Raw genomic sequence first — 17,855 nt, 5'->3', positions numbered from 1 at the left:
CTAATCAATATATCTCAAAAAGTGTTTTTGTTTTGCTATATTTGCGAGATTGTTTTTCAATATGAAGATTTTTAATGTGAAAGGAGATTGTATGTGATATAAAATATTTATTCTATTGATTTTTGAAAACAAATTTTCATTATTGATTTATTTAATATTTTTATTTAAACATTTTAAAAATTTTATTAAGATTTTATCATTTTTTTATTATATTATCAATTTTCTTGAATATTTCTCTCCATATTTTATGCTATTGTACAATATATAACATATTTATTTTTGTGTTTTAAATATATGATGATTTTCGTAAGGCAAAATAAATTTATTATCATATCATAAGAGATATACAAAATAAATGTAACATAAAGCACTTGAATAAAACCATTAAACCAAATAAATAAAATACAATAAATTAGATTTTATTAAATATTAAATTATTGTATAAAAATATCTCAAAAAATAAATATGTTACATATGTAAATTTTCGAATTTAATTGTCCACTTTTTTGGCAACAAAATTAATATGATTTCCATAAATATAGGTTGTTTCTGTTTTTTTATTATTTATTTATTTTTAAAAAAGATTTTGCTGTCATTAATTTTGTTTGGCAACTTGTTTAAGTTTCATGACATTTTTTTAAAAAATTGGGGGCTGTTTGGCTTTTTGTTGTGCTTCCCAATTAATAGTATAGATTAGTTAGTGAAATTGAGTTATAAAAGTTAAAGTGTATGTGATTTAACAAGACAATGATTGTAAACTCATGATTCCTATAGTTTTGTAAATCTTAAAGATCCTAATCATGGGTATTAGTTTATGTAAGCAAATATGGTTATTTGTTGTTAAAAATTGTGATTATGAAAATTATATAATTGAATTAATAAACTGTAAAAATTGATCATTCATCAAATCGATCGTCACAGCTTATTCTTTCCTTAAAAAGCCAATTAAGCTACTTCCAAGCCGGCTTGATTCCTATACATTACCAGATTACCCCTACTGTCACCAAGAGGGGACCGGTCTTTCCTGGTGTTAACCGATGGGTAATATCGTCATTTCATATTAGCCAATTCCCATTGCCGATCAAAAACAGCAAGCAACGAACGCGCGGTTCGTCTCGATCCCGTCCTCTCATGGCTGTTACAGGGACGTCGTTGGATTTCGATTTCGATTTCAAGCTTTTCACGTACTCATTTCAACGATCCAATCCCAAGAGTCTCTGATTTCGGGAGATAGTTGTGGAAACTCTGGGGAATTCTAATTTCCTTTTGGCTTGCGATTTTGGATTCAAGGTACGAGGTTTTTGATTTCTCACCTTCAATCATTTGAAGTTTGATCTGGGTTCTAGAATTCTAGTTATGTGGGTTTGCCCTTTGTTTTATCCTGCTTATTGAAGATGCTTGACTTCGTCTCGTGAAGTTCGTTTGTGTATATATATATTTTTTTTGATTCAGTTATCTTCTAGGGTTTTCTTTGTGTTAGAGCTTTGAATTTTGATTGTTTATAGTTTAATTGGGCGTTTGTGGTAATTGAAGTTCGATTGTGGTGAAAACACGAATTTTTAGGAGAAGGGTCAGTTCAATTTTTCTACTTTTTTTTTTGCTTGGAAAAGTTATCTCTCTGAAGTTGAGACATTTAGTTTCATAATTAGTCGGCAATGCAGATACGCTGTGAAGATGACATTTAAGGAATTATCTTTCCTTCTTTCCATATTGACAATGGGTATTTGACTGTCGGATTATGTTCTGTGCTTTGACGATTTTAGATTAAGAATTAAGTGAGACTGTAAGATTAATTCAACAACTTTCACCTGGATCTCAGTAAGAGGAAGAAAGGACAGTTCCATGTAGGATGTTTGATTTGTTTGGATACCATGTCTAGTTTTGTGTAGTTTACTTTCCACTTAACTAAGAACTTCTCCCCTTTTTTGTACTTAAGCTAAATTGGTAGATTCAAGTCGTTCCCTTATTGGTTTAAGCTCTTCTGTTGGGTTGGTTAGTTGCTTCATATTATAAGAAGCAAATATATGTAAAGGTTATATGTTTTGATTCCATTTCTCACTTTGTAGGTAAAACATTTCGACAGCTGAGGATTTAGCATTTATGTGCTGCAACTCTGCAAGCTTGTCATGTACCACTGCGTGTATATTGTTTCTAATTAAAGCAGTGGACTTACGAAAGCTAAGAGAATGTCAGCACCTGGGAAGTTTGATTATTCCTCTGGTGGGCCAGATAGGCCTTTGTACAGGTCCAATTTAGCTGCACAAATGGAAAGATCTAGTAGCTTTCGCGATACGATGGAACATCCTGTCTCATCTTCTCACCCGAGCATGTTGAGGAGCACTTCACCAATAGCACAAACCGATGTAACAAATTTTTTTCAGTGTTTACGTTTTGATCCTAAGGTGGTTGCCGCAGATCACAAGTCTATTCGTCAAGGTGACTTTAAGCGTCATGTGAATATTGCTCTTGGGATTCAAGGAGATGAATCTCCAAGCACAACGCTGAAAGGGAAGGTAATCCCATCTCCTATACCAGAAGAGATCAAGAGACTAAAGGCTGGTCTGCGCGAAAACAACGTGAAGGCCAGGTAGTTTATTACGATAAGTTGATAAATCTTCTTTGGGGTTCTGTTTACCTAATTGAAATTTTATCGTTGCAGGGAGCGTGTGAAAATTTTCAATGAAGCCTCTTCTGTATTTAACAAGTTTTTTCCGAGTGTACCTACAAAGAAAAGGTCTCGACCAGAAGGTTTTTCTAATGACCGCTCTGGTGATCGCTTGGCATTAGGGCCAGGTATGGGTAAAATGGGAAGTCAAGGTCAGACTCTGCCTGGTTGTTTTGAGCTTGACCACCAGAAGCTGGAAGAACGACCTAAAAGTGGTGCAGTAAATAAGCGGACACGTACTTCCATGGTAATTCCTGATTTTTTTGACACACTTCAGTGTATTATCTGTATGGAGCTGTTTTCACCAAAATATAGGGTCGTACTTCTGCTGATTATACCTTTGTGTCATGATGTAGTCTTCTATAGGTGCATATTTTGAATAAGTTTTTGGTTAATGTTTTTGGTATGTTATCCTAGAAAAAATCTGAAAATGGTAGTCTTGGATATCTTATATAGAAAGTTCTTCATTTAAGATAATTGTGTTTCCTAGCCCCAAAAAAAAAGAAGAAGATAATTGTGTAGTTAAAATCTCATACATGTGAAATGTTATCTTCAAGCCAGGATAAATTTCATAGCATTATTCTTGTTAGATCTACATAGTTTCTCCATCACATTTTTTCTTCTTAAATGCTTATTTTGTTCTACCGTAAAAATCCTTTCGATACACAGGGTGTTGTTTCAATTTCGATTTGAAATTCTGAAAGCATATGATAGCTATTAGTTATTTATAATTTGTTACTAATTGATAAGTGCAAATTCAAATGCTTTAATTTTGCTATTATGTGATTCAGATGGATGTTCGAAGCAACGCAATTGTTCGACAATCAGCTGCCGTAGAAAGGGATAAAGACACGATGAGGCTGGCAAATCATAATGCAGTTCAGGGTGAAGATCGATCTTCAATTGGCATTGATGGTTGGGAAAAGTCGAAAATGAAGAAAAAACGATCTGGCATCAAAACTGATGGTCCTTCTAGTTTGGCTTCAAATAAAGCTGCTGATGGTTACAGGGACTTGAAACAGGGCATACCAAAATCAGCTGGTGATTCCCGATCGAGATTGAATGGTGACTCAAACATGTTAAGGTGTGGCCTACTGTATAAGATCATAACTTTTTTTTGGTTCAATCAGTTATTAGATCCATTGTTTGGAGTTGATTAGGAAAATATTCACAAATTGGATTTCGGAAAATTATATAGATAGCTATGTGCTTCCTATGTTAAAAATTATTGGTTCTTATAACATTTGATAGATGAGCCTTTAGGCTCCTAAGAACTTCTGTCTGTCGGAGATGCAACAACAGTGCCTTCTGTTTATAACCACAGTTTTCTTTCTGGTGCTTTTCTAAACAAAGCAATTACAGTAATCCTTTCGCTTGGTTTATGGAATTATTGCTATTGGTGGCTAAGAATCAGCCGGAAATCTGTTTAGTTCCTGTTTGATTGAGCAGTCTTTTGATGGTCATTCGATTGGTAATGTTTCCTGTGTGAATTACTTGTGCAGGCATGGGGTAGTGAATGGTGCTGTTCCATATGGGAGATCTGATAGCTTCTCTCAGCAGACAGGCTTGGCAGCACGTTCCTTGCTCTCCAGGGATTCCGATCACAATTCATTGTACAATGAGAAGAGAGAACGAGCTGCTGGTTCAGATAAGGAAAGGGTGAATCTCAGGGCTGTCAACAAGTATGTGTTAATAAACTTACAATCTTAACAATGCCTGTCAATTTTTCCCCTGTATTTTTAGTTTCTATTTTGCCTGATGATTCTTTATATTCTTGGTACTCTTTGTTGGGCTCTTTGCAGGTCCAATATTAATGATGAATCCAATTCTTCAAGTCCGACTTCAAACCCAAAAATAAGTGCTTCAGTTCGTGGTCCAAGATCGGGATCAGGGCTGCCGCCGAAACTTTCTCCGGTTGTCCATAACACTCCCTCTCCAAGTGATTGGGATATTTCTGGTTGTACAAACAAACCTCCATTGTTGTCTGGGGTTCCCAATCGCAAGCGCATGACATCAAATCGGTCTTCATCACCACCTGTCACTCAATGGGCCAGTCAAAGACCACAAAAGATATCCCGTGTTGCTAGGAGAACGAATTTGGTCCCCATTGTTTCAAGCAATGATGACATTCCTTCATCAGATAACATGTCAGATGTTGGTTGTAGTGAAACAAGTTTTGGATTTTATAGGCGCTCTCCCGCAGCTTCTCCACAAATGAAATTAAAAGGTGAAAATAGCTTGTCTACAACAGCTTTATCAGGAAGTGAAGAATTTAGCCCCCCTGAGATTAAATCTAAAGACAAGGGAAAACAATCTGATGAGGTCAATGGGAAAACTTCTCAGAATGTTCCTAAAATCTCCATCCCTGGTTTACAATCAAGAAAAAACAAGCTTCTCTCTGGAGAAGAGCTTGGGGATGGTGTGAGGAGACAAGGAAGGACAGGCCGTGGCTTTGCTTCAACAAGGTCTATCAATCCAATGGGAGTGATGAAACATGGAACAGCAAAACAACTTCGCAGTGCCAGAAATAGTTCTGACAAGAGTGAAAGGTAGAGAATCTGTTTCTGAGTACTTCTCTCTTCTCCGGTTTTTTGGATATAGGAAGTATTTGGGTTTCATGAGGCTTAATTCCTAGTTTTTTCATATGGTCTCTGAAGCAGGGCAGGTCGCCCACCCACTAGGAAACTCTCTGACCGCAAGGCTTACAAACGTCAGAAAAATACAGCGACAAATGCTACAACACTAGATTTTCTTGGTAAACTAAGTTCAGTTTATCAGACTTGTTCTTTGGCAGGATCAATTTTTTCCCTCTTCTTTTGATTAGCGATCTCTTTTATTTTCTTATTGTTCCAGATGATGGGCATGAAGAGCTACTAGCTGCTGTTAACTCGGCTATTAACTTTGGTAAATAATTTTTCAAAATTCTTTTTTTTTTTTTTTTTTTTTTTGCAGAATGCAGAATTATTTTATCAAGAATAATGGGTTTGGTTCTTTGATGCAGCCCAGAATTTTCCGAGCTCGTTCTGGAAGCAAATGGAGCGCTACTTTTGCTTTATATCTGATGCACATATCAATTTCGTGAAACAGCAGGTAATTAGTTTCCCTGCATTTCATAAGACAGTTATACCCTACAAATCTATACACATTTCCTACCATATTTCATTGGTCCCAAGGTTTTTATTCTCACCCCAATCCATCCTATGGGATAGGAAAAAACTAAACAATATGAGATATGGTAGGAATTGTGTATAGATTTGTAGTGTTAAATGATTTGACGATACAGAGCATTTGTTTGGTTCTTTCTCAGACGTGTATGCTCCTTATAAACTGTTTTTCTACAGTTTTATAAAGACAATTACAGCTCTAGTATGTTAAATCTTCATTTTAGATTAATGTATAACCATTTTCTCTCTCAGGGAGAACTCTCCTCCATGGGTACTACACCTGGTCGGACATCTTCAGACTTTGATAGTCGTGACATATATCCCGAGGAACTTGCAAGCAGCAAAGTGGATTCTAAAGCAGCCCCCCTTTACCAGAGATTGCTATCAGCTCTAATTTCAGAAGACTCGACCAATGTGAATGAAGATTTACAATTTGATGGATTTGGAGCCGACGTTGAGTCAGAATTCAGTGTTTTGAATCATATGGTGGAGTTCAATGGTTATAGGAGTGATAGACTGGACTTTGATGAGCTAGAAGATGACGTGTCTGTTATCCCGCTCAAGGGTGTTAATACTTCAGCCCACCATGTCAATGGAAGATTTTCAGATCATTTATCCATCGACTTCTCAGATATACAATATGAAACTTTGGGGATAGATGAGAAGATTTATATGGAAGCTCAATCTATTGGAATTTGCTTGGAACCTATGGTATATGCTCCAGGAATTCTGTTACTTCAGGATATGCTGCTTGCTGATGATATAGGATTTGGAATCGGATTGCTATAGTTCCCAGCGGATTGATGTGTTGCTGTTGTGTTTTCTTGCAGCCTAGTATTTCAAACGTGGAGGATGAAGGAATTGTTGATGACATCAAAACGTTAGAAGTTGCTATCTGTGAGGTGGTATGTTCTCTCATATGCTCTTGTCTTCTTTTTTCTAAAATAATATTACCCGGAAAATTATGATTTTTTGTCGCTTCTGTTGTAACTTGGCCATTTTTTATGTTATACTTGTTAAGGAAAAACCAACAACTGTATTCTCAAGATAGCTAACTTTTTGATGCTTTCTATCTTAAAATTCAAGGGTTCTAAGAAGAAAGAGATGTTGAATCGGCTACTAAAGCCTGCCCTAGAAATGAGAGAACGTCAGGAGAAGTATGAATTTTTCTTTCTTCTGTTTTTGCTTGCTCGCCTGTAATGATCAACACTGTGATCTGACGATTTTGTTCTGATATTTTTCCCTTACATAGGGAGTTTGAGTGGCTCGGTTATGAAAAACTCATTGAAATGGCATATGAAAAGAGCAAGGTAAATTCCTTTTCTTCTAAAGGGGTTCACATTGTTACCCTGTTGCTCCTTTGTCCGGTTTGCTTTTCTGATTTATTCCGAGTCCATGTTTTGATTATTATTTATGGATTATATTTTACAGGCAAGTCGGCGTCATCACTCCGCAAGTGGAAAGAGTTCGGCTAACAAAATATCAAAGCAGGCCGCATTTGCTTTTGTGAAAAGGACGCTTGAAAGATGTCGTCAATTCGAAGAGACAGGCAAAAGTTGCTTTAGTGAGTCCACATTCAAAAATATCATCATTGCTGGGTTGACACAAATTGAAGATAATTCCACAGACAAGGAAGATATTCTATCAGCTTCAAGTATGATATCGTTTTTGCCTTCCAGAACTGTGAATTATGTATTCGAGTCTACAAACTCTCTGTTAATTTGAATCTCTCTTTTTTCTCTGGCAGCACCTATGGGATCGCAACCAAGCTCATCACTGGTATTGCCAATGACGCAGAGCATGGAGAATCATGCCAATTCTTCTGAAAATACTTTACGGGAAGGCAAAGATGAAACAATGTGGTCAAATAGAATGAAGAAGAGAGAGTTGTTGCTTGATGATGTGGGTGGAGCACCACTTTCAAGCAGTACGAAAGGAAAGAGAAGTGAGAGGGACAGAGATGGAAAAGGACAGGCTTCTTCGTCAAGAGGCGGGGGAACTAACAAGATCGGTCGGCCTGCGCTTGTAAATGCCAAGGGTGAACGGAAATCAAAAACAAAACCGAGGCAGAAAACAACACCGATATTTTCTTCTTCTTCTTCAGTCAATATCGTGGAGCAAACCAGAACATCATTGGCCAAATCAACTAACAGCAACAACAGCGAGTATAGTAACTTGGAGACACTGGAAGAGTCAGAGCCTCTTGACCTATCTCACCTGCAGATACCAGACGGTTTAGGTGGTCCAGATGATTTTGATACACAAGCTGGAGATCTGAGCTCATGGTTGAACATCGATGACGATGCATTACCAGATACTGATGATCTCCTTGGACTTCAAATACCCATGGATGATCTTTCAGACTTAAACATGATGGTATAAGCTCCCTCTCTTTATTTCTGTATAGTCTCGTTTGTTATACTATTAGCGATGAAGAAAGATAAAGGTAAGGGGTAAAGAAAAAGTTTTGGTCCCCTGAAAGAGTAACCACCACTCCACCAGTCACCAGTATCGGTTATTCGGGTTGGCTAGAGCAAACTAGGCGATATAGATTCTGATTCTTTTTCTTCTTCATCATCATCTTTAGGGTTCCTTCTTTGTATTAGTTCGATTAAGCGGGTGTTTTTGTTTATTGGTAACTGGGTGTTGGCTTTTGGCTCCGGGTGATAAGATAGGTCCGGTAGTTAAAACTTCAGGTTGAGGAAAACGAGCGATAGTAATGTTGTGTAGTGATATATAGTTAAGTGGCAGGTCTTCTTCGTCTTTTTTTTTAATCCTCTGGCATTTTGTAGCTTTTTCATAACCTCAGAACAGTTATTATTGCCTCTGTACATACACATTTTATGTTCCTTAATAAAAAAAAATTCATGCTAACATTGTTGTCAATCACGCATATAGTATTTGTTTACATATCACCACAATTTTACTGAATTCATACAATTTATGATTTGAGTAACTTGGAGTTTGGATTAAACTCGAATTAAATTTAAAAGGACATTACTTTTAATATGAAACTAAAATAATGACTTGTATATTTGAATTTCACTCTAATTCGCCCCCCCCCCTCCCCTCTCTCACCGTGGAAGCAAAAAAGAAAAAGAAAAAGAAAAAGGACCAAAAAAATAACAATGACTTGTGAAAACATTTTATCTGAAAAATGTTATCATCTTTCTTTAGATATGAGAGTGAGAGTTGCGTTTATAGCGTTGCGGTTGGTTTTGGACACAGCTTGCTTTAACGTTACAGTTGGAGACGCTCTAACACTTCGTCGCTGCTGCTCAATGACAAGCTCACTCGCGAACCACTCTAGTTTCTCTGAATTGCTCATTTCACCGATCCTTTTGCTTCCGAACAAAACTGATTCCACGTTGTTTTGCTTCAACATCTCATCAGCTATCTCAGTCAGTTTCTTCACATTCTCTGCCCTTGGATCCGTGTCCACGTTCGGTCCACAAGCTCCTAACCGCGATCCGTTTGCCTGCTGCACCACAATATATTTTTCTAATGATTTTTTCATCCACAATGCAAATACCAAAAACACAACTAACAAAGAAGAAGAACATAGAACATAGTTTCCCACTTCATTCCCAAAAGCTGGTTTCTTAAAAAACGTTTAAAAATGAGATAAAAAAAGAAAAACCTGAATGCGAACGTAATTACTACTCCGGTAAGGCCCAAAGCCCATAGCAACAGCTTGATCAACAAACTCAGCAGACCCATCACCAGAGATCCTCGCCATCGGCCGAGCCCATTCTTTAACCCGCCAATTCTTAACCTGCTCATAATCATAGTTCACTTCAAAAAGCTGACCAGTCCCAAGCGACAACACCAACAAATCCTCCACTCCTTTCACCGCCGGGAACTCCTGTTTGTTGTGAAACACGTGCGTTATCGCCGCCGCCGTCGGATTACTCATCGCTAATCCACCTCCAACCGCAACGCACCGTGTTTTACCGTCAACAGAACACGTGCGAACCGGGTCAAACGTCCCCGGCTCCGCCCACGTGGCGCGGCAGATATCTCGGAGACGAAAATCGAAACTGTCGCTCTCGAGCGCGTCGGCGCGTGAGAATAGAAACGGCGCCGTGCTTGAGAGATCGTAGCAGGAGATGAGGATTGGTTTGAGTGTGTCTTTCAGAGTTAGATCTGCGAACGATGCTTTCATGGCTTTTTCTAGCTTTGCCGTTGCCGCGGTTACCGAAGATGATCCTGATCCTGATCCGGATCTCATGACCCGTTTAATCGCCGCCCCTGCTCCTCCTCCTCCGCTGCCTCCGCCTGATCTGTAGAAACCTTCGGCGTTGTCTACGAGGAATTTCCAAGTATCCTCCGCTTTGAAAATGGGGCGGTTACCGTCTCTTGTCGCGAACATCATCGCCGAGAATACTCCTCCGACTCCTGATCCGGCGGCGACGTCGAAGTAATCTGCGATCCGAGCGTTAGGATCGCCGGATTTCTCTTTCAGCATTTGCTCAAGATAGATTAGGGATTTTCCCGCCAAAAGACCTCTCATGCCGCCACCGTCAATACTCAACACGCAGATTCTTCCTCTCGGACTTCTGAACGACGAAGACGGTGTTCCAGGGAGAACGACGCCGTTTGGGGTCAACGGAGATCTCGGAGAAGGACCTGCCTCGGAATCACCGGGTCGTAATGGACTCCGAGGTATCCATAATAGCCTTGGGTCTTCGTAACCGAAGAGAAACCTGCTTTCGAGAATGGAGAAGATCTCGTAACTGAGCTTACCATCGGAATCGGTGATCGGTTCGTGCGATCGAGTCGTTGACAAGGTCGGACTGGTTTGAGTTTTCTCGTAATGGCCAGGAGTGTTGGGAGCTGTGTGGTTGACAAAATGCTTCTTCTTCCCCTTGGAGGAAACTGACAATGGCGGCGGCTTATCGTAACGCCGATTCATAATCGTTAAGGGAGAAGTTAGCTTTTACACAAACCTTGAAACTGAAGCTTCAACAATCTGATATGATAAGGTGGTTTTGGAAGAAAGACGTGTGCAAAAGATTTGTTTTTTTTTTTTAAAACTAAATTTTGATTTGGAGTTTTATGTGAAGCAGTGTGGTTATGTTAGCAATGAGATGGCTAAGCACTACTCGTGTGCTCCGAAAGGTCTCGTACCCACGTCCGACGCCGCCTCCAGCAATTTCAGCTCATTTCTTATTTTTCTTCTTTATTATTGAGTAAACATGTGTATTACTTTATTTCACTTGTTTAAACAAAAGCAGTTTTATTGGTTGGCGGCAGATATACCTAATTTATAAATCACATAAAGTATTCGACGAATGTTAGATTTCTGAGTACAATAATCTATATGACACTCAGTTCTCACATCGAACGTTTGCCACTAAATTCAAATAAACCAATGACGCTTTCTTTGAATATTAAGATCATTCTTCTATTTTCCCAAAACATTCCAATCTAAAGTATCACAAGATATGAATTCTAAGTGAATTTTTTTTTCAAAAACAATCTCATTTGATTATATATCTATAATCTTAAAATACATCGAATAAATATATCTATAAATATATAATAAGAGCATTTCTTTTCATTGGAAGTTAAACACAGGAAATCTCAGATGATAACAGGAACCAGATGGTGATACTCAGGACTGGTGATACTATGTCTGTCTCCCTGTAGTTTAAACGGAGAACGTACCGGACAGATTCCCAAGTGTTGCAAGGGGTGACCCTGCATCTGTGAAGTAGGACGCCAGATCGATCCCTGAGTAGTCGTATTTGTTCAAGAAAGGATGTTCCTGAAATGTTTTTGACACAGAGGATGATTCAACACTTGAATAGATTACAGAAAAATTTATGCAAAAGGGATTACTATAAAATAAACCATTAGTTCATTTTTGATCTAGAGGATGCTTCAACATTAGAAACGATGAAAAAGATGCAAAACAGATTTTCTAAAGAACAAACCATTAGTTCCTTAGCAGAGCTTCTACTGTTCGGATCCTTCTGCAAACTGTATAGAATATATTAAGTCAGTCAGTACTCAATCCCGGTAAAAGAGGTAGTCTTTTTTTTTTCTTTTGAGAAATTACCATGTGGAGATGAATGAAGATAACTCAGGGGAGAAACTTCCTGAAGGAAGTGCGGGTGGCGGTTGGTCAACAATGGCTTCCATCAACTCGAAAACACTGGTCCATGTTTCCTCTTGATTTGGAGGTGCATAAGGGAACTTTCCTGTTGCACATTCGAGCACTACTAGTCCCAAGCTCCATATATCACTTTTGTTACCATACTTGTTTCCAACAATTCTCTCTGGCTGTAAAAAGGAAACATTAAGATTCCTAATTTTCGCTAATGCTCGAAAGGTTTTCAAACTAGTCAACTCTCAACAGTAAACGAGATACTTACAGACATATAATTGTAAGTTCCCACAAATGTGTTTGCTAAACCTGCGGTGTTTGTCATAACGGTACTCACACCAAAGTCAGTTATTTTGACTTCTCCTCTGTGGTTGATCAACAAATTTGATGGTTTCAAGTCACGGTGGATAATATGCCTATCATGATGAAGATAGATCAGTCCTTGGAGCACCTGTATTAACAGATTCAAAAAATCACATCAATCAACGGATAGTCGGACACAAGAAAGTATGGTATCCAGTGTTTTCTGTGTTACTTACTTGTCTAAAGATGGCAGAAAGATATGACTCAGGGATGGCTTTAACTGATTTGAGAAAGTCTGCAAGAGATCCTCCATCCATGTACTCCAAAATTAGTGAGATTGCGCCATTGTCGTAAAATGATTGGTACGAGGTAACAAGATTTGGACATTGTGACGATTGATTTATTTTCAACTCCTGTGCAATTGCCTTGCGGATTGCTTCATCGATATTTAGTTGAATGACCTAATTATATAGCATAGGAGTCATGCAAGAAAGAGAACAATAAGGAATAAGATTCAGTTGAAAGTAAAAAATGCACAGTGAAAAGGCAAGGGAAACATAAAAGGAGAAACAGGTTCCCCTCCATAAGACATTAGAAATAAAAAACTGAAATATGAGAAAGCTGAAATCAACAGTGATAAACCCAAAATGAAAAGGAAAACATCACAGAAAAAGAAATCTGCACAAATATAGTTAGTAAGAAATGATTTTGCCTTTTAGTATTTCAGAAACAAAGCAGTTTTAGATAAAGAAAGATCATTTATTATATGGATCATATAGCATATACAATTAATGACAGTCCCAGAATTCTCCAAACCCAATAAAAAGAGAACAAATTAGCTCATCTTATACATTGAAACTGTAACCAATGAGTACCTTCAACGCAAAAAATTGGCCAGTCCATTTGTGTTGAACCAACTGAACAACACCACTGCTTCCTTTTCCAATGACTTTAACCATATCCAAATCCGACAAGCTCAGCTGATCATCAGCTGGCAGAATTGGAGACAGCTGAAAAACACAGTTGCAACAATAACAGATTACAAAAGTAATCAAGAAGACATCAGCACCTGATTCCTCTCTACCCAAAAATACATTAATGACTTTAAAAAGTTTCTAATTATGATCAGATCCATAAACCACATTACATTTCATGCATTCCACCTAGCCTAAAACTCAGCAAAATCTTCATTCACAGTTACCAAAACCTGACATACTTTGGAAATTCAGTAAAATCAGTACCTAGAAAAAGAGAAAGAGATGGAGACTTACAACTTCAGGCTCCAATTGAGAGATGATTCGAACTCCATCTTTGTTTACTCGCAGATCTCCATCCTTGAACGTACCGCTCTGCGTCCTACAGAGAGACCACAAAAAAACCTAAGTTCCCCTCCTCCACAAACACAAACACAAAACCAGAGACATTTCCGAACACAAAAACACATCTAAATCGATATCCATAGATCCATGGAGAAAGAGATAGAAATATACAGGAACTTGGTAATGGATTGCTCGCCAGCAACAGGAATCGAGAGCTTGAGATTATTGCTAAATCCACCTTTCTTCATCGTCTACTTCGTTCTTCGCTTCTTCCCTTTTGTTTTTTTCTCGACTGAGTCATTATATAATAATTAAAATACAGTTTTAAGCATAATCATCTACTTTTCAGCAATTAAAATTGGAAAATAAAACAGCCATTAATAAACTACTTTTAGTCAAGCACATGCTCACGACGTTGACCAAACGACTTTCCCATTTACTTGTTTTTCTCCGGTTTTCGTTGACCAAAAAGTTTAAATCCACATTTTAACCGGTTTTCTTTCGTGTTTTAAGCTCCGGTTTTCGGAAAATATATCTTACAAATATGAAATATGTTTACATACAGTATGTATAAATTCAGTTATACTTGTAAGTTACAAATAATCACAAGAGAAGTAAAAAAACTGTTTCGGATATAGTAATATATATCTATGAATTAACACCACTGTCATCTAACCAACAAGAACAAGCTGTTATTCAACATTGACCTATAGACATTCTTATATATATAGCTATAGAGGCTCAACAAAAGATTTCACTAAACATATGATGTTATCGCGAGGGAAGAGCTACAAGAGGCAATGATCACGAGGTTTATTCATATTTCCATCATGTTGAAGGAGAATTTCGAGAGCAGCTTTGGAATTTGCGATATGATCGGCCCATAAGTCTGCAATGCATTAATGTAAGTAACATCAATACATTATATATCGATGATGCATAACACGGGATTGAATACAATGCAAGAGAAAAGGGCAGCTTGATTGACTGATCCTATTAGTTTTACCAGGAAAAACACTTCATGGAAATGCAAGTCAGATACACATACCTTTTCATTTTCATGAAGTTGGCACAGCGGAACAGCGAGGAGTTTGAAGTTTTTTGGGACGACAAACTGTTGATGTACCGGTAATCTAACAAGAAAAAGCTTTGAGCATTCCTGAACAAAACATGATTTGATGAAGCAGACAGCAGAGCTTTGAGTATACATGCACAAATCTGCAAAAGTCTCAAATTTTATTACCATATGACTAACTAACCTTTGGATGTTTCACATTGGGCGGCAAGAAAGGATACATCAAAGTCTCAAAGTTGGGTCTCCACCACATGCCAAGGCATTCTCCTACCTAAAAATAATATTGTAATGTTAAAGAGACCATACTTAATCCGGAAACAGTCAGAAAAAACATTTAAAGATAAGCATCCATATATAGGGTAGTTAACTACCTCCAAACCAGGAACAACAACATTTTCATTAATCGAAAGCTTTGATCCTAGTTTCCGTTTAAGACCTTGGATATCTAGTATGTTGAAGAGAAACCTGATATTAGGATTGAGAATTGAAGACAGAGAATTTACGCATAAAGAGGTAAGGAAACAGTAAACTAAACCTGATTCTCCAGGTCTTAAACGACCACCTGGAAGCTTAAAGATGGAGTTTCTAAATTGAAGAAGCAAAACATGAGGATGCTTAAACAACTCAACCTGATGTGTCCCAAAAATAGTTATTAGTTAATCCTTTCCTTTCAAACCAGTTTTCTCAGTAAATTTTTCAAAATCCCTAATTTTCCTATCAACTGTAAATTTTACCAGAAGAACAGCTTCAACGCAAGTCCTCAATCCATGAGCAGCATAGCTTCAAAAGACAACAAAAGCAAGATAATTCTAGCTATAGATTAACACAAGAAACACCCAGATGATCAAAATCACACGAAAACGAGAGAAAAATTCTGTAAATTACTTCGATTTCAATCTGATGACTCGATCAGAGATAATCTCGTCCTTGACGCGAAGAGCGTCTCGTGAACCAAAGTAGTAGCTGCTAAGTGGGTATAAATCCACCATCACGTCATGATCGATATGGTTTCGTCTCGTCGTGTTCTCTTCGCTTGTCTCCATATCTAAAGCTCTAGCTTCCTCACCCATTTTTTCCCCCGGGAAAATCAAAGACAGAGAGCTAAAAGCGATCTCGAACGATGAAAATTAAATAACAGAGAGATTAAAAAGAGAGAAGAAGAAGCAAGAAGAGTGAAGAAGGTGTCATAGTCGGATCACTGCAACGTGGCAGCTCTGGAGAGCTCTTCTCCGCAAGACAGTGTTATTAGCTGACGCCGGCGGGAGAGTGACCGAGGAAGAAGAAAGTAATGGGCCTCTCTCTTACGATATTAATGGGCCTTTAAGAGACGACATGATGTTTTACGCATTGTATTGTTTTAAACTAGTAAAAACGACGAAACTTCCTATTTTCTAACTAGAAAACGAGAATTAGAGTCTCTGTTTCAAATTTGGGTGTTTTGCTTCTTCTTGTTCACTTGAGGAAAACACAGTAAAAGAAGAAAAACAAAAACCTAAAAAGAGGATGAAATTCGCAGGCCTGAAATCGATTGAGAACGCACATGAAGATTCCGTTTGGGCGGCGACTTGGGTTCCGGCGACGGAAGATCGACCGGCGTTGCTTCTGACTGGATCTCTAGATGAGACGGTGAAGTTATGGCGACCGGATGAGCTGGATCTTGTGCGGACTAATACTGGACACTCACTGGGAGTAGCAGCTGTGGCGGCGCATCCTTCTGGGATTATCGCAGCGTCTTCTTCGCTTGATAGCTTTGTACGCGTCTTCGATGTTGATACTAATGCTACTATTGCTGTTTTGGAAGCTCCTCCTTCTGAGGTTTGGGGAATGCAGTTTGAGCCTAAGGTAGTTGCCTTACTATGAATCCTTAGAACTCAATGATAAACCTCCAGTTTGGGTTTTGAAGGATTTGGGTTGTTTTGGGGTTAAGGAATTTGATTGCTTCATTGAATTTCACTTCTTAGCTGCTAGTAATGTTAATGCTTGGAGACTATATGGAATTGCTGAGAATCGTTTGAAGTTGTAGCTTTGATCAGATAGGGCTATCTACTATGCTGAAAAACAGATCTAGATCATCTTCAATTTTTCATAATCTTATGACCAGAGTAGTAGCTTAAGATAACTTATTGGTGGTTTGATGAAAAATCTTGATTTGGTATGGTTGTATACATGAATAGTACGTACACTAACGGTAAATCAAACTGGTGACGACTAGTGCAATCATCTCTTTCAATAACTCTTTCCGTTTACCTTTGCTGATTAGTGGCAAGTCATTTTCAAGCAAAGTATTGTAACTTATTGAGTTAAATAATCAGTTTCACGGTTAATTTGTAGTGGAGCTTTTATTTGCTTCCAAGCTGGTCTTATATGATTTCATCATCACCCTTCAGAATGATGCTTTTCTGCTAAGTGCTAACATAGTATTTTACATGTTCCAAGGGTACAATCCTTGCTGTTGCAGGTGGAAGTAGTGCTTCCGTCAAGCTTTGGGACACTGCAAGCTGGAGATTAATCTCAACTCTATCAATCCCACGCCCAGAAGCACCAAAACCTTCTGATAAAACCAGCAGCAAGAAATTCGTTCTCTCAGTGGCTTGGTCTCCTAATGGGAAACTCCTCGCTTGTGGTTCAATGGATGGCACAATCTGTGTCTTTGATGTTGACCGCTCAAAGCTTCTTCACCAGCTGGAAGGTCATAACATGCCTGTAAGGTCCCTTGTGTTCTCCCCTGTAGACCCGAGAATCCTCTTCTCTGGATCAGATGATGGGCATGTGAACATGCACGATGCAGAAGGCAAAACGCTGTTAGGGTCCATGTCGGGGCACACAAGCTGGGTGCTGAGTGTTGATGCTAGCCCAGACGGGGGAGCCATAGCAACTGGCTCGAGCGATAGAACTGTGAGGCTATGGGATCTTAAGATGAGAGCTGCAATTCAGACAATGAGCAACCACAATGACCAGGTTTGGTCTGTGGCATTTAGACCTCCAGGTGGAACCGGTGTCCGGGCTGGTCGACTCGCTAGTGTCTCTGACGACAAGAGTGTATCGCTCTATGATTACTCATGAACAATCTTATTCTTTCTTTTATGAATTCTCCAAGATGCATCTTTTTTTTTTTTTTTTTTTTTGTCATCCTCCAAGATGCATTAGTTTCCAAGGATTCTATGTAAAAACCAGTTGTATTAATGTAATTGCAACAGGTTTTTGTTGGTATAAGATT

General features: G+C 38.4%; 5 protein-coding genes and 1 long non-coding RNA gene across 9 annotated transcripts; 3 read left to right on the top strand and 3 right to left on the bottom strand.

Moving 5' to 3' along the window:
* Positions 1-991: 991 nt before the first annotated feature.
* LOC17887928 lies at positions 992-8,703 on the top strand. 3 transcript variants are annotated; one of them, XM_023783929.1, is made up of 15 exons: positions 992-1,290; positions 2,067-2,587; positions 2,660-2,912; positions 3,457-3,749; positions 4,168-4,347; positions 4,468-5,214; positions 5,323-5,420; positions 5,519-5,569; positions 5,667-5,755; positions 6,082-6,540; positions 6,660-6,731; positions 6,916-6,986; positions 7,082-7,139; positions 7,261-7,483; positions 7,577-8,703. In XM_023783929.1, the coding sequence occupies exons 2-15, from the start codon at positions 2,187-2,189 to the stop codon at positions 8,209-8,211; spliced, it is 3,630 nt and encodes a 1,209-aa protein (XP_023639697.1). In that variant the 5' UTR covers positions 992-1,290; positions 2,067-2,186; the 3' UTR covers positions 8,212-8,703. The 3 variants fall into 3 exon arrangements, with proteins under 3 accessions (XP_023639697.1, XP_023639695.1, XP_006293581.1); XM_023783927.1 differs by having other exon boundaries at positions 995-1,290; positions 6,660-6,734; XM_006293519.2 differs by having other exon boundaries at positions 996-1,290; positions 5,326-5,420; positions 6,660-6,734.
* A 259-nt stretch (positions 8,704-8,962) lies between these two features.
* On the bottom strand, positions 8,963-10,901 carry LOC17889202 (patatin-like protein 8). Of its 2 annotated transcripts, none has more exons than XM_006293925.2 (2): positions 9,470-10,901; positions 8,963-9,310 (listed from the first exon to the last, which is right to left on the bottom strand). In XM_006293925.2, the coding sequence occupies exons 1-2, from the start codon at positions 10,742-10,744 to the stop codon at positions 8,993-8,995; spliced, it is 1,593 nt and encodes a 530-aa protein (XP_006293987.1). In that variant the 5' UTR covers positions 10,745-10,901; the 3' UTR covers positions 8,963-8,992. The 2 variants fall into 2 exon arrangements, with proteins under 2 accessions (XP_006293987.1, XP_023640102.1); XM_023784334.1 differs by having other exon boundaries at positions 8,963-9,307.
* Positions 10,734-11,086, top strand: LOC111831003. The gene is made up of 2 exons (XR_002834294.1): positions 10,734-10,814; positions 10,899-11,086. It is a non-coding gene; the product is annotated as an uncharacterized LOC111831003 (long non-coding RNA).
* A 174-nt stretch (positions 11,087-11,260) lies between these two features.
* Positions 11,261-13,849, bottom strand: LOC17888800 (mitogen-activated protein kinase kinase 2). Its single transcript, XM_006294418.2, has 8 exons — positions 13,735-13,849; positions 13,516-13,600; positions 13,120-13,254; positions 12,481-12,705; positions 12,210-12,392; positions 11,894-12,117; positions 11,769-11,814; positions 11,261-11,599 (listed from the first exon to the last, which is right to left on the bottom strand). Exons 1-8 carry the CDS (start codon positions 13,809-13,811, stop codon positions 11,483-11,485), a joined length of 1,092 nt encoding a protein of 363 aa, XP_006294480.1. The 5' UTR covers positions 13,812-13,849; the 3' UTR covers positions 11,261-11,482.
* Positions 13,850-14,106: 257 nt separating this feature from the next.
* LOC17887643 (pre-mRNA cleavage factor Im 25 kDa subunit 1) lies at positions 14,107-15,890 on the bottom strand. The gene is made up of 7 exons (XM_006294898.2): positions 15,524-15,890; positions 15,373-15,418; positions 15,174-15,267; positions 15,010-15,083; positions 14,823-14,909; positions 14,612-14,722; positions 14,107-14,452 (listed from the first exon to the last, which is right to left on the bottom strand). Exons 1-7 carry the CDS (start codon positions 15,706-15,708, stop codon positions 14,381-14,383), a joined length of 669 nt encoding a protein of 222 aa, XP_006294960.1. The 5' UTR covers positions 15,709-15,890; the 3' UTR covers positions 14,107-14,380.
* Positions 15,891-16,101: 211 nt separating this feature from the next.
* On the top strand, positions 16,102-17,851 carry LOC17889116 (WD repeat-containing protein VIP3). Its single transcript, XM_006294467.2, has 2 exons — positions 16,102-16,480; positions 17,075-17,851. Exons 1-2 carry the CDS (start codon positions 16,142-16,144, stop codon positions 17,699-17,701), a joined length of 966 nt encoding a protein of 321 aa, XP_006294529.2. The 5' UTR covers positions 16,102-16,141; the 3' UTR covers positions 17,702-17,851.
* The last annotated feature ends 4 nt before the right edge of the window (positions 17,852-17,855 follow it).

This window comes from Capsella rubella, unplaced genomic scaffold (assembly GCF_000375325.1).
Source record: "Capsella rubella cultivar Monte Gargano unplaced genomic scaffold, Caprub1_0 scaffold_4, whole genome shotgun sequence".
NCBI classification, from domain to species: Eukaryota; Viridiplantae; Streptophyta; class Magnoliopsida; order Brassicales; family Brassicaceae; genus Capsella; species Capsella rubella.
This window is presented reverse-complemented; position numbering and strand designations above follow the sequence as displayed.

Excerpts from the sequence above, each read along its gene's own strand:
- LOC17888800 (XM_006294418.2), bottom strand. The coding sequence starts at position 13,811 with ATGAAGAAAGGTGGATTTAGCAATAATCTCAAGCTCTCGATTCCTGTT. Across the intron at positions 13,601-13,734 it reads CAATCCATTACCAAGTTCCT|GACGCAGAGCGGTACGTTCA; the intron begins GTATATTTCTAT and ends GTCTCTCTGTAG. Across the intron at positions 12,706-13,119 it reads GCCAATTTTTTGCGTTGAAG|GTCATTCAACTAAATATCGA; the intron begins GTACTCATTGGT and ends CTATATAATTAG.
- LOC17889202 (XM_006293925.2), bottom strand. The coding sequence starts at position 10,744 with ATGAATCGGCGTTACGATAAGCCGCCGCCATTGTCAGTTTCCTCCAAG. Across the intron at positions 9,311-9,469 it reads GTAATTACGTTCGCATTCAG|CAGGCAAACGGATCGCGGTT; the intron begins GTTTTTCTTTTT and ends ATTGTGGTGCAG.
- LOC17887643 (XM_006294898.2), bottom strand. The coding sequence starts at position 15,708 with ATGGGTGAGGAAGCTAGAGCTTTAGATATGGAGACAAGCGAAGAGAAC. Across the intron at positions 15,419-15,523 it reads GTCATCAGATTGAAATCGAA|CTATGCTGCTCATGGATTGA; the intron begins GTAATTTACAGA and ends TGTCTTTTGAAG. Across the intron at positions 14,910-15,009 it reads TTGTTGTTCCTGGTTTGGAG|GTAGGAGAATGCCTTGGCAT; the intron begins GTAGTTAACTAC and ends TATTATTTTTAG.
- LOC17889116 (XM_006294467.2), top strand. The coding sequence starts at position 16,142 with ATGAAATTCGCAGGCCTGAAATCGATTGAGAACGCACATGAAGATTCC. Across the intron at positions 16,481-17,074 it reads GAATGCAGTTTGAGCCTAAG|GGTACAATCCTTGCTGTTGC; the intron begins GTAGTTGCCTTA and ends ACATGTTCCAAG.
- LOC17887928 (XM_023783927.1), top strand. The coding sequence starts at position 2,187 with ATGTCAGCACCTGGGAAGTTTGATTATTCCTCTGGTGGGCCAGATAGG. Across the intron at positions 3,750-4,167 it reads GGTGACTCAAACATGTTAAG|GCATGGGGTAGTGAATGGTG; the intron begins GTGTGGCCTACT and ends TTACTTGTGCAG. Across the intron at positions 6,735-6,915 it reads AAGTTGCTATCTGTGAGGTG|GGTTCTAAGAAGAAAGAGAT; the intron begins GTATGTTCTCTC and ends TTAAAATTCAAG.